The sequence below is a fragment of the Podarcis cretensis genome, assembly GCF_951804945.1.
Source record: "Podarcis cretensis genome assembly, chromosome: 1".
Lineage (NCBI taxonomy): Eukaryota > Metazoa > Chordata > Lepidosauria > Squamata > Lacertidae > Podarcis > Podarcis cretensis.
Window position 1 is genome coordinate 136,554,595 of NC_137170.1, and position 23,776 is coordinate 136,578,370.

General features: G+C 43.0%; 2 protein-coding genes across 4 annotated transcripts in view; one reads left to right on the top strand and one right to left on the bottom strand.

Annotated features, from left to right (window-relative positions):
• Positions 1-23,776, bottom strand: part of RB1 (RB transcriptional corepressor 1) — a 55,651-nt gene that overhangs the window by 14,898 nt on the left and 16,977 nt on the right. For all 3 annotated transcript variants that reach the window (XM_079977451.1, XM_079977452.1, XM_079977453.1), the window contains 8 exons: positions 22,102-22,179; positions 20,263-20,350; positions 19,111-19,227; positions 18,092-18,148; positions 17,974-18,005; positions 17,798-17,874; positions 16,220-16,428; positions 2,424-2,542 (listed from right to left, as the gene is read on the bottom strand). In XM_079977451.1, the coding sequence (XP_079833577.1) occupies positions 2,424-2,542; positions 16,220-16,428; positions 17,798-17,874; positions 17,974-18,005; positions 18,092-18,148; positions 19,111-19,227; positions 20,263-20,350; positions 22,102-22,179 (777 nt within the window). The remainder of the gene's footprint in view (positions 1-2,423; positions 2,543-16,219; positions 16,429-17,797; positions 17,875-17,973; positions 18,006-18,091; positions 18,149-19,110; positions 19,228-20,262; positions 20,351-22,101; positions 22,180-23,776) is intronic.
• Positions 8,512-10,442, top strand: LPAR6 (lysophosphatidic acid receptor 6). The gene has a single exon (XM_079986902.1). It carries the CDS (start codon positions 9,261-9,263, stop codon positions 10,299-10,301), a length of 1,041 nt encoding a protein of 346 aa, XP_079843028.1. The 5' UTR covers positions 8,512-9,260; the 3' UTR covers positions 10,302-10,442.

A 23,776-nucleotide genomic window follows, 5' to 3' on the forward strand; every position in this document is an offset into this window, starting at 1 on the left:
TTCTTTGGCACCAATTGGCCGACCATGCCCAGGAGAAAGGCCTCTGGTTTCTTCAGAAAGGTATATTTAAATACCTTTTTCATTTCATTATAGATCATCTCCCAGAAGGTCTTAATCCTTGGGCACGTCCACCAAAGGTGAAAGAATGTACCTTCGGTCTCTTTACAACATTTATTATCGGGCAGATGATAGATTTTTGCAAGCTTGACTGGTGTCATGTACCACCTGTACATGAATGGAACATTTCTTGCAGAATAAGCAAGTGAGCCTGCTGGGGGCTAACTATATCCTCCCACTTGCTCCAGGCAGGAAACATGTGGCTAAACTTCATCACTTCCTCCATTGCTCCTCCCCAGGCTTACTGTCACGCCCAAACCTAGATGGAAGCTCCTCCAAGATCACAGATAACATGTGGAAATAATACATATACAGAATATAGCATGGAAAAACTAGTAAAAAAACAGGGCCTCTAATGTAACTCTGTTGAGGGTAGGAATGCCCCATCCTTCAGTGATTGCTGCATGAGGCTTGGAGCAGTTTGTATGCAGGGTCTGCTGGTTGTTATCACACTTATTCTGCTGGGTAAGTTGCATTCACAGTAACTTGGGAGCCAACTCCTAGGGGCCAAGGTCCCTTCAGCCCCCCCCCCAAAAATATTTGAGGGGGATAGGCTCCCCCAAAGTTGATGGGCATCACTATTCAAATGGTGTGCATACACCATGTCTTGTGATCAGTTACGGAGGGTGGGGCTTCCCTGAGTGTCCCAAAATTTTATTCAAGTTGGCCCCCTTGCACGGTAAGTACCATTTGGTGAGTGCATGGTCAGTGTTGCATTTTCCTAGCAAAATGCAACTGTGCAATGTACCAGGGCCTGTAGGGAAAAGGGTGGGAATCAAAACACCACTCCCTGTGGCAGAAAAACAAAGACCACCACAACTGATGCATGTAGATCCACTCTGTATTGTCTCGTAAATGTGGGCACTGGAGCCCCAGAGAGCTGTCCTGAAAATGTCCTGAATAGTGGTGTTGGTAATGAAGGCTGCAGTTGCAGCTGCTGCTTTGTGGAATGTGCTGTGAGCCCCGCAGGATAAGAAGCCTGGCACGCCACAGCTTCCCAAGCAGCCCCTTCAAGGCCTTTGCCTCGGAGCGAGGATGAAAATGTGAAATGATTGTGTGCCTGTGTGCACATAGAGTTCTACAGACATCTATGGTGCCCCTTGCCTGCTCAGGGGAGAGAGCATGGAGATATCAGGAAGGGAGCACTGATTCCTGTTCTCTGTGGAAAACAGGAATATATTATTATTATTATCTTGAAGCAAATTCTTAGAGTCACAGTCGCTGTGGACTGTACATAGATCTTTACTGATGGATAACGCACTGAATGCAGAGGCTCCTTGCGCCAATGCCATAGCACTCAGAAAAGGTGTCTTGAAGGACAGAAGCAGAGCAGTTCCACACAGTGACTCAAATAAGTTTAGTGAAATACATGGACATAGCCAGAGAGGCAGCCCCTCTGAGTCAAGCAAATAAATAAAAATAATTAACTGTCAGATTGTATCACAGATAACTCAGTTCTGCTCCCCCCCAATAATGCCTGCCCCCCCAATCCTGGCTACACCCATGGTGAAAGTGTTGAGTATTGTGAAAGTGTTGAGTATTGTGTGTAATTCCCATTTAGGGGATCTGTGTACTCTTAGTGGAGAAATAAGTGTAGCTTCTCCAAGAAATCTTTGACATGTGGGTGGGCACTGAGGCCAGACAGACACCCTGGACTGAAGCAACTGGAGGAGCTTCCCTCCTCCTGCCTGAAGACAGAGGAAGCCCTGGAGACACTTCTCAAGGGAGGCTCTCAGAGAGCCCACTCCCTGGGCCAATGAGGCACTAACAGAACGAGTGAGGGACTCTCTCTCTCTCTCTCTCTTCATAAAATTGTATTAAAGCTCTTTCACAATACAATAAGGTACCCCGGATCTCACCTGTAACTGCAAGCACTTGGCAGTCATTTTTATTATTTCTATGCAATTTTACACACATTTTACTTACTGAGCAAAACTAAATTATATTAATTTAACCAACATAGCTTTTGAATTCCCAAGTCACGTTACAACTTTTTAGCACCCCTCAATTTTGAACTTTGAAAGTTGAAAAATTCAACATGCCCTACCGCTGCAGTAATGCAATCTCAAGGTTGCCGGTGTGTGGAGCCCCTTGGTCAGACGGTCTCCATCTCCAAACAGTAGTTGGGAAAAGGTGCTCCCCGTGGGAACCCCATGGAGATGATGCTATCTCATATGTGACCACTGCCTACGCCTGTGAACTTAAATGGAGTAGATGACTTGCTTCCAGTCAGAGTAGGCAAAGAGTCAATGGGCCACGTGAGTATCTTTACAGTCTCATAGGGCTCTGCCCATAATTTTACTTACAGGTCTGCAGCAGTGTGGTTATGCTGAAGAGGCTGAGTGAAACAGTTGGGAGGGTCAGGTTGCTCAGGCTGCCCACCTCGCTCCTTAGACTGCTTTATGAGCTCAAATAATGGTGAATCCTAAAACAAATGCCAGCAACATAAGAATCTGATTAGTTACCGTACTGGAGTTCTCTTAAGTTTTTTTAATTGCTGAAAATAACTGGAAAAGAAAAAGTCTACTACAATAGTAGGCCTGTATTTAGATTGTAATCTCAGATGGAAGCAATCACTCCTTATCTGTTAGCCTCGCCCTTATATCGCTTTCTGAAATCGTTATTTGCATAAGCAAGCAGGTGCACCTCTGCATAAACGGTTGAGTTTGAGTGACAATAATAGCTTTGTAATACACAGAGCAGCTGTCTACGCACGAGCTGCAAAACAAATCAGGGAAAAAGATTTAGATAAAATAGCTGTATGTTGTTTGGGTGACTGGGGGGTTGATCTGAAATCAACCTAGATTTAATCTTGTTTGTGTCTCAGGTACCTTCTCTCTATTATGGCTGTATGTTCTGTACAGTGGTGCCTCGCAAGACGAAAACAATCCGTTCCGCGAGTCTCTTCGTCTTGCGGTTTTTTCGTCTTGCGAAGCAAGCCCATTAGCGGCTTAGCGGATTAGCGCTATTAGCGTCTTAGGATCAGCTGATAAGCGGCTTAGCGGATCAGCTGTTAAGCGGCTTAGCGGATCAGCTGTTAAGCGGCTTAGCAGCTTAGCGGATCAGCTGATAAGAGGCTTAGAAAAGGGGGGGAGGAAAAAAAAACCACAGGAACTCGCAAGACATTTTCATCTTGTGAAGCAAGCCCATAGGAAATTCGTTTTGCGAAGCACCTCCAAAACGGAAAACCCTTTCGTCTAACGGGTTTTCCATCTTGCGAGGTATTCGTCTTGCAGGGCACCACTGTATTATTGCTACAGGTTTGTCATGGCCTTTGGCTAGAACAATACCCTTATGAACTTGGAACCTGACAGAACTTGGCGATTTCACTAAACTCTTAACTGGTCTGGCTGCCCCTCAGAAATACAGAATTACCAGAAGCCTTCCAGTTTTCTCAAGCTGCTCCCTTCCAACCTTTCAGTTAAGAACCAAGACAGGTAAATACTAAAAACTATTTTCAAACAATTCTTTATTTCTTTGTAATGGTGGACTGACAGTTCAATGTAGGTAACCAGTATGTGACAAATACAGAAGAAAGCTGTATCTGAAAAGAACTAGGCTCAATGTTTTAGCTATTTTAAAATGCACCATTAACTTCCTGATAAACGAGGAACTGTTCAAGTTCCTCGTGTTTGAAGCAGGGACTTCTGGAAGGAAATCACAAGCCAGGCTCACTTCATGGTGGCGAGACCGTGGCCTGTGACTCGAAATGGGGAACGCACCTTCTTTCTGTAGCAGTCAGAGAGGTTCAACAGTGAAAATGCTGCCTCTCCATGCAGCCTCTAATGTTACCTGGAAGTAACTTCCATTGAAATATGATTTCTTCCTACTAATAAGGCTGAAGTATTTAGTTAAGTTGGTAAATAATTCCACCAAGGGTTGCAGAAAGAAACCCTCTCAGCTACCTAGAGACAAAAGGGACTGAACCAGAGACCTTTTGCAGTTTGTAGAAAAGCCTTTTAGAGGAATAACGCAGAGTCCACTATCACGCCCACAAAACAGGACTTTGTACACCCATTCTATGCACTTCTAACTACAGAAAATATTACTTGATTGGGGTTTTTGTGTAAACTTCATTATCTTAAATTCCTTTTCAAAGCTTTTTAGTGACACTTTAGGGTGCCAAATTACACATTATTTTAAACATGATTTATTTTAAAGAAATTGTTTAAGTTATGCAATATTTTTGCTAAACCTTCTGTTACAGGACAACATTCGACTGCAAAGTAGTCCAATTCAAAGTTCCACTTGAGTCAACCTGTAAGCCTCAGCTCAGTTAGGCAAATATAGTCAGTTAATAGATAAGGAAACTACAGATTAGTAAGTGGCTTGCTCCAGAACACACACAGGAGGAGGAAAACCCACATCTTACTTGCATGCCCCTCTTCTTCACTCCTCTAACCCATGAAGTCCTTTCAAAAGACAAACAGAATCCTAATCTCCGGCGGGCTAGGGACAAAGGTGATAGCTGTTTCCTAGTTCTGCTGGATCTCTCAGCGGCGTTTGATACCATCGACCATAACATCCTTCTGGACCGTCTTGAGGGGCTGGGAGCTGGGGGCACTGTCCTACAGTGGTTCCGCTCCTTCCTCCTGGGCCGTGTTCAGAAAGTGGTGGTGAGGGATGAGTGTTCAGACCCCTGGGCTCTCACTTGTGGGGTGCCTCAGGGTTCTGTCCTCTCCCCCATGCTTTTCAACATTTACATGCAGCCGCTGGGAGAGATCATCAGGGGGTTTGGGCTGGGTGTTCATCAGTATGCGGATGATACCCAGCTCTACCTCTCTTTCAAATCAGAACCAGTGAAGGCGGTGAAGGTCCTGTGTGAGTGTCTGGAGGCGGTTGGAGGATGGATGGCGGCTAACAGATTGAGATTGAATCCTGACAAGACAGAAGTACTGTTTTTGGGGGACAGGAGGCGGGCAGGTGTGGAGGACTCCCTGGTCCTGAATGGGGTAACTGTGCCCCTGAAGGACCAGGTGCGCAGCCTGGGAGTCATTTTGGACTCACAGCTGTCCATGGAGGCACAGGTTAAATCCGTGTCCAGGGCAGCTGTGTACCAGCTCCATCTGGTACGCAGGCTGAGACCCTATCTGCCTGTGGACTGCCTCGCCAGAGTGGTGCATGCTCTGGTTATCTCCCGCTTGGATTACTGCAATGCACTCTACGTGGGGCTACCTTTGAAGGTGACCCGGAAACTACAACTAATCCAGAACGCAGCAGCCAGACTGGTGACAGGGAGCGGCCACCGAGACCATATAACACCGGTCTTGAAAGACCTACATTGGCTCCCAGTACGTTTCCGAGCACAATTCAAAGTGTTGGTGCTGACCTTTAAAGCCCTAAACGGCCTCGGTCCAGTATACCTGAAGGAGCGTCTCCACCCCCATCGTTCTACCCGGACACTGAGGTCCAGCACCAAGGGCCTTCTGGCGGTTCCCTCACTGCGAGAAGCCAAGTTACAGGGAACCAGGCAGAGGGCCTTTTCGGTAGTGGCGCCCTCCTTGTGGAATGCCCTCCCACCAGATGTCAAAGAGAACAACAACTACCAGACTTTTAGAAGACATCTGAAGGCAGCCCTGTTCAGGGATGCTTTTAATGTTTGATGTATCATAGTATTTTAATATTCTTTTGGAAGCCGCCCAGAGTGGCTGGGGAGGCCCAGCCAGATGGGCGGGGTATAAATAATAAATTATTATTATTATTATTATTATTACTAACAATGCACTTTAACCACTACCTATGCTTGCAAGTAAGATTGCCAAATTGTTGATAATTTTAAAAGAAATGTTCAGTTCCTAAGGCCCAAGGTAGCTTGGCCACAAAACACAAGACTGAATATTATTCTGTCCTCTAAATCAAACAATTCCTACTGAAATAAAAGCCTTGGGATGTCAGCTGAGAACATCAGGAATAGTCTTTCCAATTAGGTTCAGGAAGAGAATACAAAAAGGAATAAATGATCATTATATTTTGCATACATTTTTCTGATGCTGAAATGCAAGCCCTTGTCTGTCTCTCACACAGCACAAGTGGACAGCGCAATCAGTCTATGAATGTCCACCCATAAAAAAAATGTCAAGGGGGGGGCTCACTCAAAGGTCAGCGGGTATAGTCTTAAGACTGCAATCATATGCACATTTACGTGGCAATAAATCCCACAGAACTCTTGGCATTTCCTTCTGAGTAGGCACAAAAGATTACAAGATTACACCATTAAGGCAGTTCATAGAAGGAAAGATGAACTGTCTTTCCGTGAACTGAGCTTAAGGTACTTACTTCAGAACTTTATCTTAAGATACAAGTCAAACTCCTCACAAAATAAAATCCCCCAAAGTTTTTGTTTTTTGTTTTAAAAAGGTACATCACTAAGTCCTGTGTTTGAGGACATTCTTACTCTCTTCACACCAACAAGGCGTTATGGAAGTAGGATTAGAAGGACCAAGAACACAATTTAAACAATTTTTTGCACCCCTCTCAGCTGAAAAAATGATTTCAAAATAGTTTGCTACTACTATTAGTAGTCCAGGGTTCCAACTTGTCACTTGAGTCTTCTGTGGCTGGGAGTGCTTAGGCCCAGCTCAGGCTGGTTTGCCAGCTCTAGCCACTCCTGGACCGAGACAGCTTGACCTCTGGTGCTCATGGTCTAGGGGCCTCCCATTGAGCCTACAATGTGCTCCGGAGGGGGGGCTGCCATTGAAGACACAGCTAGTGCAGCATGTGGCTGCCAGGCTGGTAAACGGGGCAGCCTGATGGAGCCACCAGGCCCCACACTAGTCCAATTCAAGGTGCTAGTCCTAGCATGCAATGCCAAATGGTTTGGGACCAAGTACTTAAAGGACTCCCCCAAAACCAACCATCTTGGGCCCCATGGTTGGCAGGGGAGGCCCTCTTGGTGGTGCCACCTCTGATTGTTGTCCAGCTGGACTGACCCATGGCACAACCTTCTCTGTAGTGGTTGGTTCCCTGTTTGTGTAATGACCTCCCTGGTGAGGTGTGTCTATCAGAGATTTTTAGAAGAAATTTAAAAACATTTTTTATCACCTTGCCATTAGATGGTTGACAGCCTTGAAATTAGCAACTGTGAGGGTTTGGGGTTGCTTTTAGGTCTTTCTAAATAGGCTGTTGTAGAGCTCGATTTTGTGGTTTGCCACCCTGGGCTAGCCTGGGAGGAAGACTGGGGCATAAATTTACGAAAGAAAGAAAGAAAGAAAGAAAGAAAGAAAGAAAGAAATCAAAAAGCAGAAGAGCCAAAAGTTGCTGGCCTCTTAGGTTAGCCGATGAAGAAGCTCTGTAGTCCCACTTCTTTGCTGAAGTCTGTAGAACAGTTGCTGCTAAATTACATTGGAGGGATAATACTGATGAAGTTGTTCTCTTATTAAACATTCCATTCAAATATCATCACCAATTTTCACTAATGCAATCTGTTTTTAGAGTCACCCAAGATTAATTTCACTGGAAGATTAACACAGCACATTAAAATCACAATAACATATTGTTTAACATAGGGTTAAATTTAGCCAGCCTTTCACACATGCCTTTTTTAGAGTTGACATATCCCAGAAACAGGAATCGTTTCCCAAGAAATCATACTTGAAATTAGGGTGTAAAGCAGCAGAGATATTTGTCTATTATGAGCATTTCTATACTTGTCAAACCATCCATTAATTTAGGAGACGCATGCATACATACATAGTGGTGAGAAAGGTATTTAAGGGATGGGTGAGTTCACAGTGGGAAGATGCTTTCTAAAGGTCCATTGCATATTGTAGTAACATACATTTATGTAGCTTTGTAACTGTGTTCTATCAAGCACTGACAACTTGTCTTTAGGACCAGAACCTCAGAGTGATCTCTTCTCAAAAGTAGATGCTTTCTAAACTGCCTTCTAATGCTTGCTTTGCACTTTGGATTACGGAGGGTTACCTATGCTGGCCAGATTCATTTTATGAATGCACTCTCTGGTAGCAAGGGCCTGAAAGCATGTGGAACAGCTGGACACCTCAGAGGAAGGAAACGCTGTGATTCACTTTACTGTCAAGAGGTAAAAAAAGATATGGCATTTCAGTGTAATCTAAAAATAGAGAGAGAAAATTACTATTTTGATTTTTGAGTTACTATAACAGAGAACGGAAAAAGAAAACATTAAAGATGACTTCTAAGCAAAGTTGCAAGTTCTTTCATTTCTTGCAATGTCCCTGAACACCTACACTGAGCATTTAAAATGGAAATTCACTTATATTTAAACCTAATAACAGATCAATCAACAGAATGATTAATTAAAATGGTAGACAGCCATAGAAATAAAAATGAAATGTAACTAAAAACTGCTTAATTATACTTCCTAAGGCACACCTAACTTTTAAAAGTATTAATAAGGTTTTGATCTGCCACTCTGAGCCAGGTAGTCATCGTTTGCATGGCTCTCAGTTCAAATATATTTCTAGCATGGAAGGTTAAAAAAAATACTTTTGCTTAAGAATTTGCAGTGGAACCCTTCCTTTCTGAAGCCCAGCCTCCTCTTCCTGCCATGTCATTTAGCAAGCTGAGTAAGCATGGGTGGGGCTTGGGGTTTGCGTGCTCTTTAGTTTGCCTTCTCTGAACAAGCAAAGACACCATTTAATTGGCAGCTGCGGGGAGAGCTTAAGATCAGCAAGAAAATACTTGCTTAGGAATTTTATTCTCTGGCTTGCTTTCTACCCTGTGGGGTCAGAACTTACTCAACAGCACGAAGGAAAGAAAAATGCTAGCATAGTGCTAACACAAGAAGTCTGTTCCCACCTAACTCAGAACATAACTTTGAAACAGATTTATCTGAAGTGCTTTCTACAACACCACAGGAAGGATCAACCTCTACAGAAATATGTGAAGAAGTTAAGCTTAATTACACCTTCATTGTGGATGAGGAGATGCGCCCTATCATCCAGAACTACTACGGCATTTGGAAGAAAATAATTATTTGCCAGTGACCAGCAGAATGGTATCTTCTCTGTTTAATTCAGCTGTGAAGTTTCAAAGTCAAGCTGGACCCATATGAAATCACTCAAGGACTGGTTTTACACACCATCTGAGGATTTCACGGAGACTACAACAAAATACAAGGTACGGCTTGACTGAAGAAGCAGCTAGTTTTAGCAGTTCATTGCATGACAATGCTAAGCTCTAACTGTTCTGCTGAAGACTCCTTCAAGTATACTTTGTACGGATGCATGTTTAGTATGGTATTTGTTCTTGGTTTAATATCCAATTGCGTTGCTATATACATTTTCACCTGCGTATTGAAAGTACGAAATGAAACAACCACTTATATGCTTAACTTAGCAATATCAGACCTACTTTTCGTTTTCACCTTACCCTTCAGGATTTATTACTTTGCATCCAAAGACTGGCCATTTGGAGACATACTTTGCAGGATTTCGGTCACACTCTTCTATATAAACATGTATGGAAGCATTTTCTTTTTGACTAGCATAAGCATTGACCGTTTTTTAGCTATCGTACACCCCTTTCGATCTAAGGCTATTCGAACAAGAAGAAATGCCAAGATCATCTGCGCTGCTGTCTGGATAATTGTGATAGGAGGAAGCACCCCAGCAAGCTTTTTCCAATCCACCAATGTTCATGTCAGCATGGAAGGACTCCCCCAAAGGACATGTTTTGAAAACTTTCCTGAAAAAATTTGGAAAACCTATCTTTCAAGGATTATAATTTTCATTGAAATTGTAGGATTTTTAATTCCACTGATACTGAATGTTACTTGCTCCACAATGGTTTTAAGAACTTTAAATAAGCCAGCTACACTAAGTCGGAATAAATTAAGCAAAAAAAAAGTCCTTAAAATGATTTTTGTTCATTTGCTGATTTTCTGCTTCTGTTTTGTGCCATATAACATCACCCTAATACTCTATTCCCTGATCAGAACACAAACGTGGATTAACTGTTCAGTAGTTGCTGCTGTCAGGACTATGTATCCAGTCACTCTATGTATTGCAGTTTCAAACTGTTGCTTTGACCCCATAGTTTATTATTTTACTTCAGAGACTATTCAAAATTCAATAAAAATGAAGAGCTGGTCGACTAGAAGATATGATAATAGATTCCCTGAAACTAAGGGTTCTGACAAATTCGTTCAACATGGCCTCCAGACCATAAAAACAAGAATATTTGACAGTGAATCTGCAATATAAATGGACACGAGAGAATGGGAGAGACAGAATGAACCTTTAAAAAAATCTGTAGGTATTTTGTTTCTTTGTATAAGGAGTTGCTTGTACGCTTGTACATATAACGATGAAGATTATATTGATTAAAGCAATTATTTAAAACTAGCCTCTCACAATTTATAAATTATGTTCTAATGAGAAAAAGCTTCAAATATTATCCCTATTGGAATAACGAACATGAAAAGTGATTCTCACTCACCTTGCATTCTTTTTTCTATTTTCTACGTCAGAAAAGTTGACCGTACCATAACACTGGCTGCACTGCAAGTTTAAAACCTAACTTGGCAAGATAATCAATCCCATTTATTTTCAATGTTCTTGTAGCAAATTTGTGTACACCAGAGGCTCAAAGAATCTTGTGAAGATTAATACCTACAATAATCCTACCTATTGTAAGATCCCCAGACACAAAAAGACTGATCCTTCTGACAGGGAGTGTCCTGATCACAAGCGATCTAATGCTAAATTAATTATCCAGGTTAGTCTTCACTTCTTTGCAAACAACATTTAATTACACTTGGAGTGTACAGATTAATGTTGCTTGAAATGTATGTTTCTGCTAGTCAAGGAACTTGCTGCTTTGGTTCAGAATTTATTTTTACATGCTGAACAGTGGAGCTTGAGTCTCAGCAAGCTGGAGCAAACTGTTAGGTTCATATAAATCAGCAAGCTAGTAAACAAAGAAAGCAGCTTCATGTAATTCATGGCATAAAGTTGGTTTGTTAGCAGGTAATCGTTTACTTTAAAACACAATTTCTGGTTCACAAGCAAGCAGTTCACTGAAACTGAAAGTAAATTTGCCATAAATCCTCCCTTGCATTATGTAGGCAGAGAAGGGGAAATGTTGATACTTTAGCCCCGTGAGAGTCATTCTACAAATTCATCCATGTAATGCAAATAGTTTGCTGTTTACATTGTGTACTTCCATTGAGAAAGCTCTGTTAATTGGCCTCAACAGAAAACAGTGCACTGGGTACAATAACTGTTTGTAAACGTTTTTAGAGCGAAGCTGAGAAATATAAGTATTTCAGAATGTATGCTACAAACACATAGCCTGCTATTACAACGATTACAGTTAGCTCAGTGAAGTTTGGTTTTGCCAGCCACCATCTGGTACTTCACACAGGCAAGGCCAGATTAGAAGTTACACCTTCTTCCCCTCCAGCCTTTACCCTCAGATAGGACAACTGGGGAAGAGAGAGAGTCTGGCAATGCCTTCTGGAGGTGTGCGGAGTACAATAAATCAGTGGCTATTAGCACATGCTTCCTTTTAGACTTTCCCTAGTTGGAGAAAAGCAAATACATTTCCTTCTCTTGAGTTAGTAGCATGAGGACATGGTTTGTTTGTAGGTTAACTCCATCCCTAAATGCTGAGCCATTTTGTTGTTCTTGTCAAACAAAATGACTGCTATTCCTCTCCACTCATTCTGTAAAAAGTTCCTGAGTGAAAAAAGACTCTGAACTCGATAAATGTTAAGTGATTATTCCAATCTAATTCACTCAAGCTGCAAGGTTTGCTAACATCTCTCAGGAAAGAGATCAAATGATGCTTTCCATAGGAGCCGGTGCTCAACAGAACAGTATTTGTTCTCCTGCCTAGCCTTTCCCTCCTGCGCAAAAAGTTGTTGACATTTGATTATAATGTACGTATGTTACTAGTGGCCTCCACATTCTGAATCATGTACCACTAACACACACACATTTTAATACTGACTTTTATTTCAGGGCCTCAGTTTTATTTTCCATTTGCAAGCTATGTTATGATCCAGAATATTTATCAAAAGATACCAAGGCTGAAATTAGGAGAATTTTATTGCAACATGCTCATCTACCAAACCACCATGTTTTTTTAACCATGGCTAATTTAATAGCTAGTAGGGACGCAGGTGGTGCTGTGGGTTAAAGCCTCAGCGCCTAGGACTTGCCGATCGAAAGGTCGGCGGTTCGAATCCCTGCGGCGGGGTGCGCTCCCGCTGCTCGGTCCCAGCGCCTGCCAACCTAGCAGTTCGAAAGCACCTCCGGGTGCAAGTAGATAAATAGGGACCGCTTACCAGCGGGAAGGTAAACGGCGTTTCCGTGTGCGGCTCTGGCTCTGGCCAGAGCAGCGATGTCACGCTGGCCACGTGACCCGGAAGTGTCTCCGGACAGCGCTGGCCCCTGGCCTCTTAAGTGAGATGGGCGCACAACCCCAGAGTCTGTCAAGACTGGCCTGTACGGGCAGGGGTACCTTTACCTTTACCTTTAATTTAATAGCTGCATATGAACTTCCCAGAACATGTCCCTTTGCAAGACGCTTCATTCTTAATGGCATGCCCCTTTGTTTAAGGACGAGACAGAGTGCCTCACCAGCACAGCCAGTTACGCAACCCCAAGTTTAAAAAAGAAAGAAAGAAAGAAACTAATACTTTTTCATATCCCAGGGCTCTCAAGCCAAGGACAGTGGGGGGCGGGGGGCGGTATGCAATCCAAGAGGGCAGTGAATGAGGGCAGTGAAAAACAATGTAAGGCCAAATTCATTCCCAGCCGTGAGGCCCCAGGAAAGCCTTGTGCAAAGAACTTGTTTTTAGCTTAACGACCTCACAGGTTTGTTGTAGAAAAAATAATAATAGAAAAGATCAAAGAAACAGTCAGTAAAGGAGAAAGCAAGTGAAAGCAAGATGTAAGGTATCACAGCTGTGTCGCATCTGCCATGTGGAGAAGGAAGGATACAACCAAGGTTAGCTGTAATGTCTACAAAGGAAGAGAGAAAGAGTGTTTTTCATGCCTGAAACTATAAAGTGTAAGATGGAAAAGCCTGACATCTACTGGGCAGAATAATTTTGCACTCAAGAGAAGCCAACTTAAACAATACAGTACAGGTAATATACTACAGAACAGGTTTTGTTTTTATTTTGGGAGGATGAAGATGATCCTGTAAGCAACTTTTGATAACTCAATGTTCTACAACATTGGATAAATGTGGACTGATACATAACAGAAACACAGAATTGTAGGGTTGGAAATATCATTGGAGACAGAGGAGAACACTGACTTGTAACTTTCTCCAGATAACGGATCAAAAATAATTCCATTTGTCCTTACTTAAGATTTAGGAGCTTGGTATAAAATTCTAATCCATTTTATAAGTTCTTGAGGAAATCCAAACTTTTCCAAAGTAACAAACATAAACTGCCAATATACCTTATCAAATGCTTTTATAGCACCCAAAGAAGTAAGTGCAGCCAGACCCATTCAAAGACTATATATAGCCACTAAATTGGTTTCCCATCTTAGATGGTCAGCTCTCTGCTGAATGAAACACACTGTTGAAATCACTGGTCAATATATTAGCCAGAACTGCTGCCGGCATTTTAACACCAACATTAATTAAAGAGGTTGATCTATATTTTCACCATTAGTGTGTACTCTGCCAGGTTTCAGAGACATATGTGCTTCATACATTGACACTGAAGTTGACAGGTACCTGCCTCAAAGGCATTTTCATAAACAGAAAGAAGCTTAGCGTGTAAGAAATCTAGATATGAATCGTACCACCCACAGGAAAACCATCTGGCCCCAGTGCTTTACAGGAATTAATTTTAAGAATAACAGTCCTAATTTCTTCCATCTGTAATGATTTTGATAGAATTTCCTTTTGCTCCCCACACTACTGCAAAATAACCAACTGTGGGGAAGCCCATCTCAGCAACAAAAATTCATATATCCTGAAGAGAAGGCCCATCTGGAAGCAGCACAGAGAGGGGAAATGAGTCCTGCTACGTTTGCGGCTCTAGAGAAGGTGCGACTGATGGCTAGGCCTGGGCGACATATCAATCTATTGCCCAGGACCAGGAGGAGGAGCAGACCGTGGTGTCGGCTTCACTCAGCGGTATATTGATGGTGAAACTGCTGCTGTTCCTGGGTCCCTCTGCTAGAGTTCCTTCCTCCAGTGGCGCTGCTAGCAGAGGGACTCGGGAGCGGTAGCAGTTTCACCAGCGATATAATTGGGAGTGAAACCGCCATCGCACTCTGTCCTCCTATGATGCAGAGGGATCTTTAACCTCCTTGACTGAGGAGTGTGCAGCTGCCCTAACCTCAGCTGGATGATCTGATCAACAAAAGGCAACACGTGGGCTAATAATGTATTGGCAATATTGATGAAATGATCAATTGTTTCTTAATTCATAAACAAAAGCCATATAATATGTGCAAGAAGTCACAAACTAATAGGTAAAGGTAAAGGGACCCCTGACCATTAGGTCTAGTCGTGACCGACTCTGGGGTTGTGGCGCTCATCTCGCTTTACTGGCCGAGGGAGCCAGCTTACAGCTTCCGGGTCATGTGGCCAGCATGACTAAGCCGCTTCTGGCGAACCAGAGCAGCGCACGGAAACGCTGTTTACCTTTCCGCTGCAGCGGTACCTATTTATCTACTTGCACTTTGACGTGCTTTCAGACTGCTAGGTGGGCAGGAGCAGGGACTGAGCAATGGGAGCTCACCCCGTTGCGGGGATTCGAACCGCCGACCTTCTGATCGGCAAGTCTTAGGCTCTGTGGTTTAACAAACTAATAGAAGTCAAAGAAATATTCCATCAACAGGCATGCTTAGAATGGTGTGTGACCACAAAGAAACACTGAAGTTGAGGCAGAAAGCCTTTCCACAGTTCATATCTATATCAAAGTTTGGTGGAGAATGAACTGGAGCCGGGTGGTGCTGTAAGCACAGCAGCAACAAACAGCCAAGCACTTAAGATAGATAGATAGATAGATAGATAGATTCTTTATTGTCATTACACAAGTGCAACATTGCACAAGTGCAACGAAATTGGATGCCATCCCTTAAAAACAACAAAAGCAAAACAACAACAACAACCAAACAAACCACATTCCAGCTCCCATGAATGAGCTCCCATAAATGAGCTCCCATGACCCAGGAGCGGGGTGGGGGCTCCGTGAAACTGTTCAGCTTAGGGAAGCGGAGGAAGCACCAGGGCTGACTCAGCTGGGGAGGGGGAACCTTCTTGATTCCCAGCTGAGCTGTGCAAACAAGCTGCAATTTTCCAGCCTGTGAGCGCCTGGGTGAAACCACCACAGTTCCCAAGGTGAGAGCGGGGGCAGTTTCTCCAGGTGCCTCATGGGAAAAGGCCAATGCAGCTTGTTTTTTCAACATCGTGGAATATGACCAAACTGCAATGTTTGGCTGGCGATATACCGTAATGTTGAAAAGCTGGTATCGCCCAGCCCAACTGATGGCCAGGAGTGGCTGCCCAGAGGAGCCTCCTCTTCCTCCTCACCCCGCCCCCCCAGAGAAGAGGTCACTTAGCAGAAGCAACCAGGAGGTTGGTGAAGATGGGGCTGCTGCGTACCAAGAGAGAGTGGGCAAGGCACAGGGAGATCCACGTGGTGTGGGGGCGGCAGCAGGACAACCAGATTGGTTTTGCTGCCGTGCCTGCATGAAACTGAGGTCCCTGTACCTCCCCGCTACCCATCTGGCAAGAATTAGTGCTTGGTGTCAGAAGCCAGGTACACAATGTCCCTACCCTTTGGAGTTCCAACCACCACTACTGCCAGCGGCTGCTCCCCTCACCCAACTGTAAGCCAACGAGCCTTGGGCACCAGCGTGGCCAAGGGGTTCTTGGGCTTTAACTTGAGAGGGCATGCACACTACATTGCCAGTGAGATGACAGACAAGTGCAAATATAGGACAGAGATAAAATGGTGGTATTTCTTAAATAACATATATTTTATGTATCTATACTCCTGTCATACACTACATTTTTATGTTTAGAAAGCAATTTACCAGTGCCTAAGGCCATAGACCCCTGAACACACCTGATGTTGCCTGAGGTCACAAGCTAAGCAGGTTTAGACCTTGCTAGTATTTGAATGGAGAAGACAACTTACTGATTGCCATGCCAGGGATTCCATTATACGGTGTTCACAGCATTCCAGGTGTTTTATCATCTCTCTTGTCAAGTTTGGTTCTGCTTTAATGAAGCTTTCAATAACCTTGTATAAGTCAAAGGCTTTTAAGTCAAATATGTTGATAATCCATGGGAAAGATAAATCTGTTTCCATATTCATACTTTCACTTTGTGAAGCATTGCTTGAGGCTAAAGAGAACACAACTGATTATTCTTTTGTGAATAACGCAAGTCCTCAATAAATTGTTCCTACACACTGAGATGTGCCATTTATCATGTCCCTATTCTCAAAGTTCCAGATCCAAGGAAGTCCTGTTGAAAATAGGTTTTGCGCCAGCATTTAAGATCTGAGATCAGACAACAAATTCCCAAAGAAACTATGGTTCTAGAGCATGTCATTTTAGGAGGTTAAACTTACTTATTTGGGGGGAAATTCAGTGAGTGGTCTGGTGTTAAAAATAATTTTGGGGTTTGAGGAATTCAAATCTGCTATTTTTTGGTAACTGGACCACATTTAGCTTGGTAAGTCTACATTTACTGTTTTCAGAAAATCTAAGAATTTTAATTTTACCTTCTGAAAATATAGCACAATGCCAAATGATATTAAATATTATTATTAATAAAAAATATAGAATATTATTGCAAGTACTTGGCAATCATTTTTTATGTAAAAGGTAAAGGGACCCTGACAGTTAAGTCCAGTCGTGACTGACTCTGGGGTTGCAGTGCTCATCTCGCATTATTGGCCGAGGGAGCTGGCGTACAGCTTCTGGGTCATGTGGCCAGCATGACTAAGCTGCTTCTGGTGAACCAGAGCAGCATACGGAAACACCGTTTATCTTCCCGCTGGACCGGTACCTATTTATCTACTTGCACTTTGATGTGCTTTCGAACTGCTAGGTTGGCAGGGGCTGGGACCGAGCAACGGGAGCTCACCCTGTCATTGCGGGGATTCGAACTGCCAACCTTCTGATTGGCAAGTCCTAGGCTCTGTGGTTTAACCCACAGCGCCACCCGCAATTTTACACACATTTTACTTACCAAGCAAAACTAAATTATATTAATTTAACCGAAATATCTTTTGAATTCCCAAGCCGTGTTTCAGCACCTCTCATTCTAAGGAATCTGAAAAATTCAACATGCCCTAATGGTTCAGTGTTTCTGAAGGAAACTGGAAGTCTGTTAACTTGAGACTGGGGAAGGAATGCTATACAAAAGGTGGCAATTTTATAACAGTTTTGGAAATTGGGTACATTAACCCCCCCCCCAGCCTTCTGGCATTAATCTGTCTGGTGTTCCTTTTGCAAATAATGTAGTAATCAGTATTTCAAATGTAAATAACTCAGTTTTAATAATTTGATATTAAAAGCATTGTCGCAAGGATAAAACTCACACACAAAACACCACAACGGACTCTTACCAGCATTAGGTGAAACAAAGTAAATACTAGGGAAGTCTGGGCTGTGTGGGAAAAAGGCAAGGGAGGGGGGAAGGATCATGACTGATCACTATGGATGAAACAGCCCCTTCCGTAATATGGCACAGATATACAACTTACTGCCATAAGTAGCTATGACAACTTCAAGAGCACAGGCCAACAGAGATGTATGAAAGATGTTGTTATTCAAAAGTTTGCTATAAAAAAGAGAAAAAAGACAGTCTTTCAGCATTTCAACATTAACATTTTTTAGATGTATTTAAAATATAACTTTGAAGTAGGTTTGCCAAACTTACCTAAAATTATGAATTGACAGGCGTTTTTCTTCCTAAGATAAATGAATAAATGAAGATATACTTTAGCCCATTAAAAAGGGAATATAAATATTAAAAATTCTGTATGTTGAACACCTACCGACTTTAAGATGGCTTCCATCACCCTGTAGTATAACCGTACACCAAGCCTATACCTCTAGGGGGAAAACAATTTAAAAGCTGATGTAATAAGTTGTAACAATACTTTGCTTTAAGAGAATGACCTTCTGTAATACACTTCAGTTTATTTGTGATTAATGGGTTTAATGTGGCTATTTAGAGAGAACTGCTCTACTACATCAGACACACGCACACCCCAGAAAAGAAGAAAAAGGCATATCCAAGACTAGGATATTTGTAGAAATCCATCCCCAACAAATGTTTTTGTTGCATGGTTTTTTTGGAACACACTATTTGGAAATCAAAGCAAACTCTCAGAAGAAAGGGTGCTAGAAGCCGACTGGCAAGACATTATGGCCCTGCAACTCAGCCCACCTTATGGCTCCAGGCCTGTATGGGGCGGGGGGGGGGGGGCAACCAGGTACACCACTTGCCCCAGACCTTGCAGAGGTAAGCGGGGGCCCTCCAGGGAACAGCTGCTTTTTTGTCTGAGTTCATAACTTTATTGTAACAAGACTCAAGCAAGCTCTGCATGGACTTGTATGGCTCACTAAGTCTAATGTAATATTTTTGCATAATATCCATTCAATTAAGCATTCCTAGTCACAGAATTAGAAGCAAATGATACATCAAGAAAGAATCTGAAATGAAAAGTTGTGAGTTTGCCTCATAATTGCAGTAAACTGTACTGTCCAGTCTAGAGTGTACACTCCCCACCCCAGCCCTAGGATATTCAGATAGAAGCTTCCTGCTGGATACCAAATGTACAGTCCAGAGAGTGGCACGGGTCCTGGAGAAATTAAATCAGCACAGCCTGCATAGGCCAGGCACTGGTCTATCTCAGCTGTGTGTAAAGAGCGAAAGCAAAAGCGCTCTACATTTGGGCTGTGAGACCAGCAGCAGTGGCAGAGCCTCCTTGAGTCCTGCAGAACGGGCAGTTTGAATGTGCATTCAAATACAGGCTGGGATGATGCCTGCACAGCCACAGAGAACCCCCACCTGTGATCCAATTTCAGCACATCCTTGCCCAACTGCTTCAGCAAATTTCTCTCTGAAGACATGGCTCAGGTTTTCTGTTCTTTCCAATATGCTTTGCATAGGATTTGCAGTGCAGTTCTGTAATGAGATGGGGGAAGCTTTCCCTTAGATGAAGAGATATAATATATTGGATGAACAAGAACTATCCTCTGCTAGTGCTCATGCTTTATGGAATTACTATGTCATGAAGAACTGATTTTCAGTGAGAATACTGGGAGGTCAGGGAGAGAGGGAGAGGGAGAAAGAGAGGGGGAGAGAAAGAGAGAAAGAGTGAAGGAGAGAGAGAGAGAGAGAGAGAGAGAGAGAGAGAGAGAAAGAAAGAAAGAAAGAAAGCCAACTATCAAAGAAGTTTGAGAGCGGAAAATGGGCTAATATCTTTCCTGGCAGCAAAAAAGGCTTCTATGAAATCCTCAAAAGTCTAAATACGTACATCCAATTACATTACCACAATTCAGGAGACTACCACCTAACAAGGAGGTTCTAAATAAAACACTGCAAAAAAGGGCTTTCTCACTACAATATCTAGATTCACAAATGCCTCTCCATTATTCAAAAGACATTAAAGTCTACTTAGTAAGCGTGTTTGTGATGGGATCATTCTATCATCTCTGGGAACAACCACTACCCCTGCCCCATTCCTCTCTTACCCAAATCTGTATGTCCTGCCAAGGAATTAAAGTTACATTGCTGGCAAAACAAACGTACTAGCATACTTAGTAGAGCTTTAATATGATGCTTAAAAGTTCTCATCTATTCCTTCTACTACTTTAGAATATTCTGAGTTAGAAAAAGGTATAGAGACTGGCACTGGCGGAGGAAGGGGGGTGCAGTGAGTGCGGCCTGCCCTGGGTGTCATCCCTGGGGGGGGACATCACTGCGCCACGTGCCCCCGCAGGCAGTTCGCCCTGCCCCCGGGGGCACAGCTAGCTCCGCCTCTGGAGACCTGGAGATAAATGGGGCTATAATACCTGAAGCCGGGCTGGGGTGGGGAAGTAGCATGAAAAGGGCATGTTAGAACATGAAACATTTGTGAAGCATAAAATAACATTAAATTCTGATTTTTTTTTATACTGCATTCAAACCAGTCCCTTTGGTTAAAATGATGTTACTTACGTTAAAATATGAGATAAGGTTATCTGATGGTTTATCACTTGCAGAGTTTAAAATCATCATTAACTGTTGGATAGTATTCATCGCAGCACTACAGAGGGGGAAAGTATTTTTATTACTATTTTCTGAAATGAAGAAACTGCCTTCGAACAGAAAAAAATCACCACATAAAATGATACATCGGCCACATTTGGACATCAAATAACTACATAACGAACAGCAATATGAACAGGCTTCCTACACCTGCATGCTTAATTCCTTCCTTCCTTCCTCCAGCAAGGAAGGGACCTGGAAAGCAGGAGAAATCATAGTTGTTGGGACTGGCTAGACGCTGAAGAGTGGGCACTGGGAGGAGGGGGGTTGGGACTGACTTGGAAGAAGGGATCAGTGATCTGAGGGAGCATGTAGGGAGAGAAGGAAGAGGCTGGTGGAGAGCCCAGGGCTTCCACACCGCTTCCTCCTGCCCCCAGCTCCCCAGGTCCAGAAGAGGACTGCAGAGGGAGGAACAGAAGCAGGTTCACACAGACAAAGTCTGCACCTGCTTACACACAGCTCAGATCGGGGAGATACATAAGCTGAGGTCGGGGTCCAGGACTCTCTGTTGCGACAACTCATCTTGTAGCAGCTGAGACGTGGACCGATAGACCTGCCTTCCCCTAACTTGCAAGTGTACTTTTGACAATAAAGAGTTAATTCCTCACTCTGGACATTTTTGTCTGACAGCGCCGTGACAGTAGTTTCCTGTTACATCAACATTGGAAACTATGGTTAATGGCTTCAAAACAAACCAAGAGATGCAACCAATGTCAAACTATCCCTTTATATTCAGGCTTGTTTGGAAGTCATTCACCATAGCTTCCTAGCTTGTGTGCAAGGCATTATTTATTTATTAATTAAATTAGTTACAGTATATAATGCCTATTATAACCAGGAGATTAAAGTGATAAATAAAGCAATATAACAATAAAATCACAATAATATAAATAAAATGCGAAGGGCAGCATTAAGTAATGCACTGTGCTTTGTCCACACCAAAATCCATCCTAGGGATCATACTAGAAAAGGGATCTAAAATAGATCTGCTAATATGAAAATGCCTCAGCTCAATGTGGATACTGTAGATCTGGGCAAGTTTCAGAGTAGAGCCACCCAAATGATCAGGGGGCTGGAGCAACTCCTGCATGAGGACAGATTAAAAGAGGACTTCTCAAAAATTCTACCTCCAGGACACACTAACTCACTGAAACTCATCAATCACAAAATGGTGCTGCAGAGGCAGAAGTCACCAAATGGCAGAAGATGGAGGCAGAGTTTGGTAGCGAGGTGTTCCACAGAATTTACTGACCCAGAGGTTAGTAAGCCAAGATTTGATCAGCTGAACACAACTACCAAAAATAACCTTCTTTGGAACATGATTAAAAACAGGGCTGGTACTTCCTTACATTCATATCACTAGTATTTTCAGCAACATTTTATACAGTCTATGAACTTAATTTTGCGGCAGCTGTGTAAGTTCTGATTAAGCTTCTGGGGAGCAGTGGCTGAACTGATTTAAAGCCGTGCAATATTGACACACATTCTAAATGTGGAGAGAAGACACTGACTACTGTCTACTTTTGTGAGCTGAACTTGAAGGCTGGTTTTGATGGAAAGACCACTGATACCATTCAGCCTGTCTGTAGGGTCTCTGCAAATGCTTTTTTATGCAGAAGCATTAAATCAGAATTGAAGCACTTGCAGGACAAACAGAATTTCAGATAAACTCACCATATTTCCTGTACCCATAGAAATAATTTTCTAAACCTTTTCAACTAAATTCAAAATTAGGACAATTTTTCTTACCGAACCGGGGTCTGCGGAAGCACAACAAGAGGATCATAACCTGGGTTATTCTTGGTTGGTGTTCTCTCCGACTGTAAACTTAACATGAGAAAAATGTTAACTTGTCTGCATAAAAGCCTGGTGTATTCCAGCCAAGATGCCTGCATTTGGACAACAAACTCTTGGTTTGGTAGGTAGGTATGAATAAGCACTTTGATCTTGCACAAAACCTCCTTGCTTTACCCTTTATGTCCATGAGCAAACAAACCAGGAAGTCTTCTCATTAACTATGCTCTCCCATTTTGTTCAAACCAGGAAATATCCAAACAAGCCAGGATATGAAGCCATGGTTTCATTGAATCATACATAAGCTTGTGGTTTGCTCACTTCTGCTCCAGTGAAGCAGTGGCTCCCTGTTTGTGGAAGGCTCCCCTGAGGCAGGTTTGTGTGACACCTTCATTAGACTCCTTTAGGCACCAGGCAAAAATGTTCCTCTTCTCCCAGGCCTTCATCTAATTTATCTAATCTATGCCCTTTTAAACTGTGAGTGTGTGGGGGGGGGGGGTTGTTGTCTGTTATTACAGTGTGTATTTTTGTCTTTTTATATTGTAAACTGCCCTGGATGAAGGGATGGGTGGGTGGGTGGGTTGCACTCCCTAAGAGACGGGAGAGGCAGTTTCCATGCCAAAACAAGGCCTAAACTTCAACTGCCATGGATCTAGAAAATCAGTCTCTTCCAAGAGAGCCTGGAGCTGGTTAGCAACTGCCTGCTCAAAAACCTTGCCTAGGAAGGGGACATTTGCAACTTGGTGATAGCTACCGTATTTTTCGCTCTATAACACGCACCAGACCATAACACACACGTAGTTTTTAGAGGAGGAAAACAAGAAAAAAAATATTCTAAACAAAATAGTGGGTATATGATTTTTGTGGTTCATGCTGTGGCCACAGACATGTGATCTGACAGTGAGTTTGGAGTAGCCCAATGCAAAAATCCTGAGGATCCATGTGGATTCCATGCTTTGTAACCACGGAGGAGGGAAGGAAGGGGAACCATGGATCCTCTGCTCATGACTGCAGCAGATCCCCCCCGCCACCCGCAGGCATTCGCTCCATAACACACACAGACATTTCCCTTTACTTTCTAGGAGGAAAAAAGTGAGTGTTATGGTGCAAAAAATACGGTATTTAAGTCTTCGGGACCCAGGGAAGATTTCTTAAAAAGTGGCCTTTCCACTTGTAGCGGAACTACAAAGTACAAACTCAATTACTGTGTTGCAAAATGATGCATATCTAAAAAGTGGGTCACCGACATGAAATCTTTTGAAAGCCTTAACTCCCCTGAAAGTCAAGCCAGGTGGGACTTCAAGCAATCCGTGCACAGGGGAAGGGAAGGCTTTCCCCTGCTGGCCAGTGCTGGGAAAAGGCCAGTTTCCTTGGGCACACAGGGATGGAGCGCTCACTTGCTGCCATGACAGACTCCAGCTGCAACTCCAAGAAAGAAACATCAGGCCTCCAACTGAGGTCCATGATGACAACTCAGTGAAGAGAAGCTTGTTATCAATATTTGAGAATCTCAGCTCTAAACGTATTAATTAAAGCAAGTGGAAAGATGACAGGACATTTTGGGAGAAGGAGGATGATTAGAAAGAACTCATACAGATATTATTATCCATAGAAGTCATATTCTAAAGCA

Excerpts from the sequence above, each read along its gene's own strand:
- LPAR6 (XM_079986902.1), top strand. The coding sequence starts at position 9,261 with ATGACAATGCTAAGCTCTAACTGTTCTGCTGAAGACTCCTTCAAGTAT.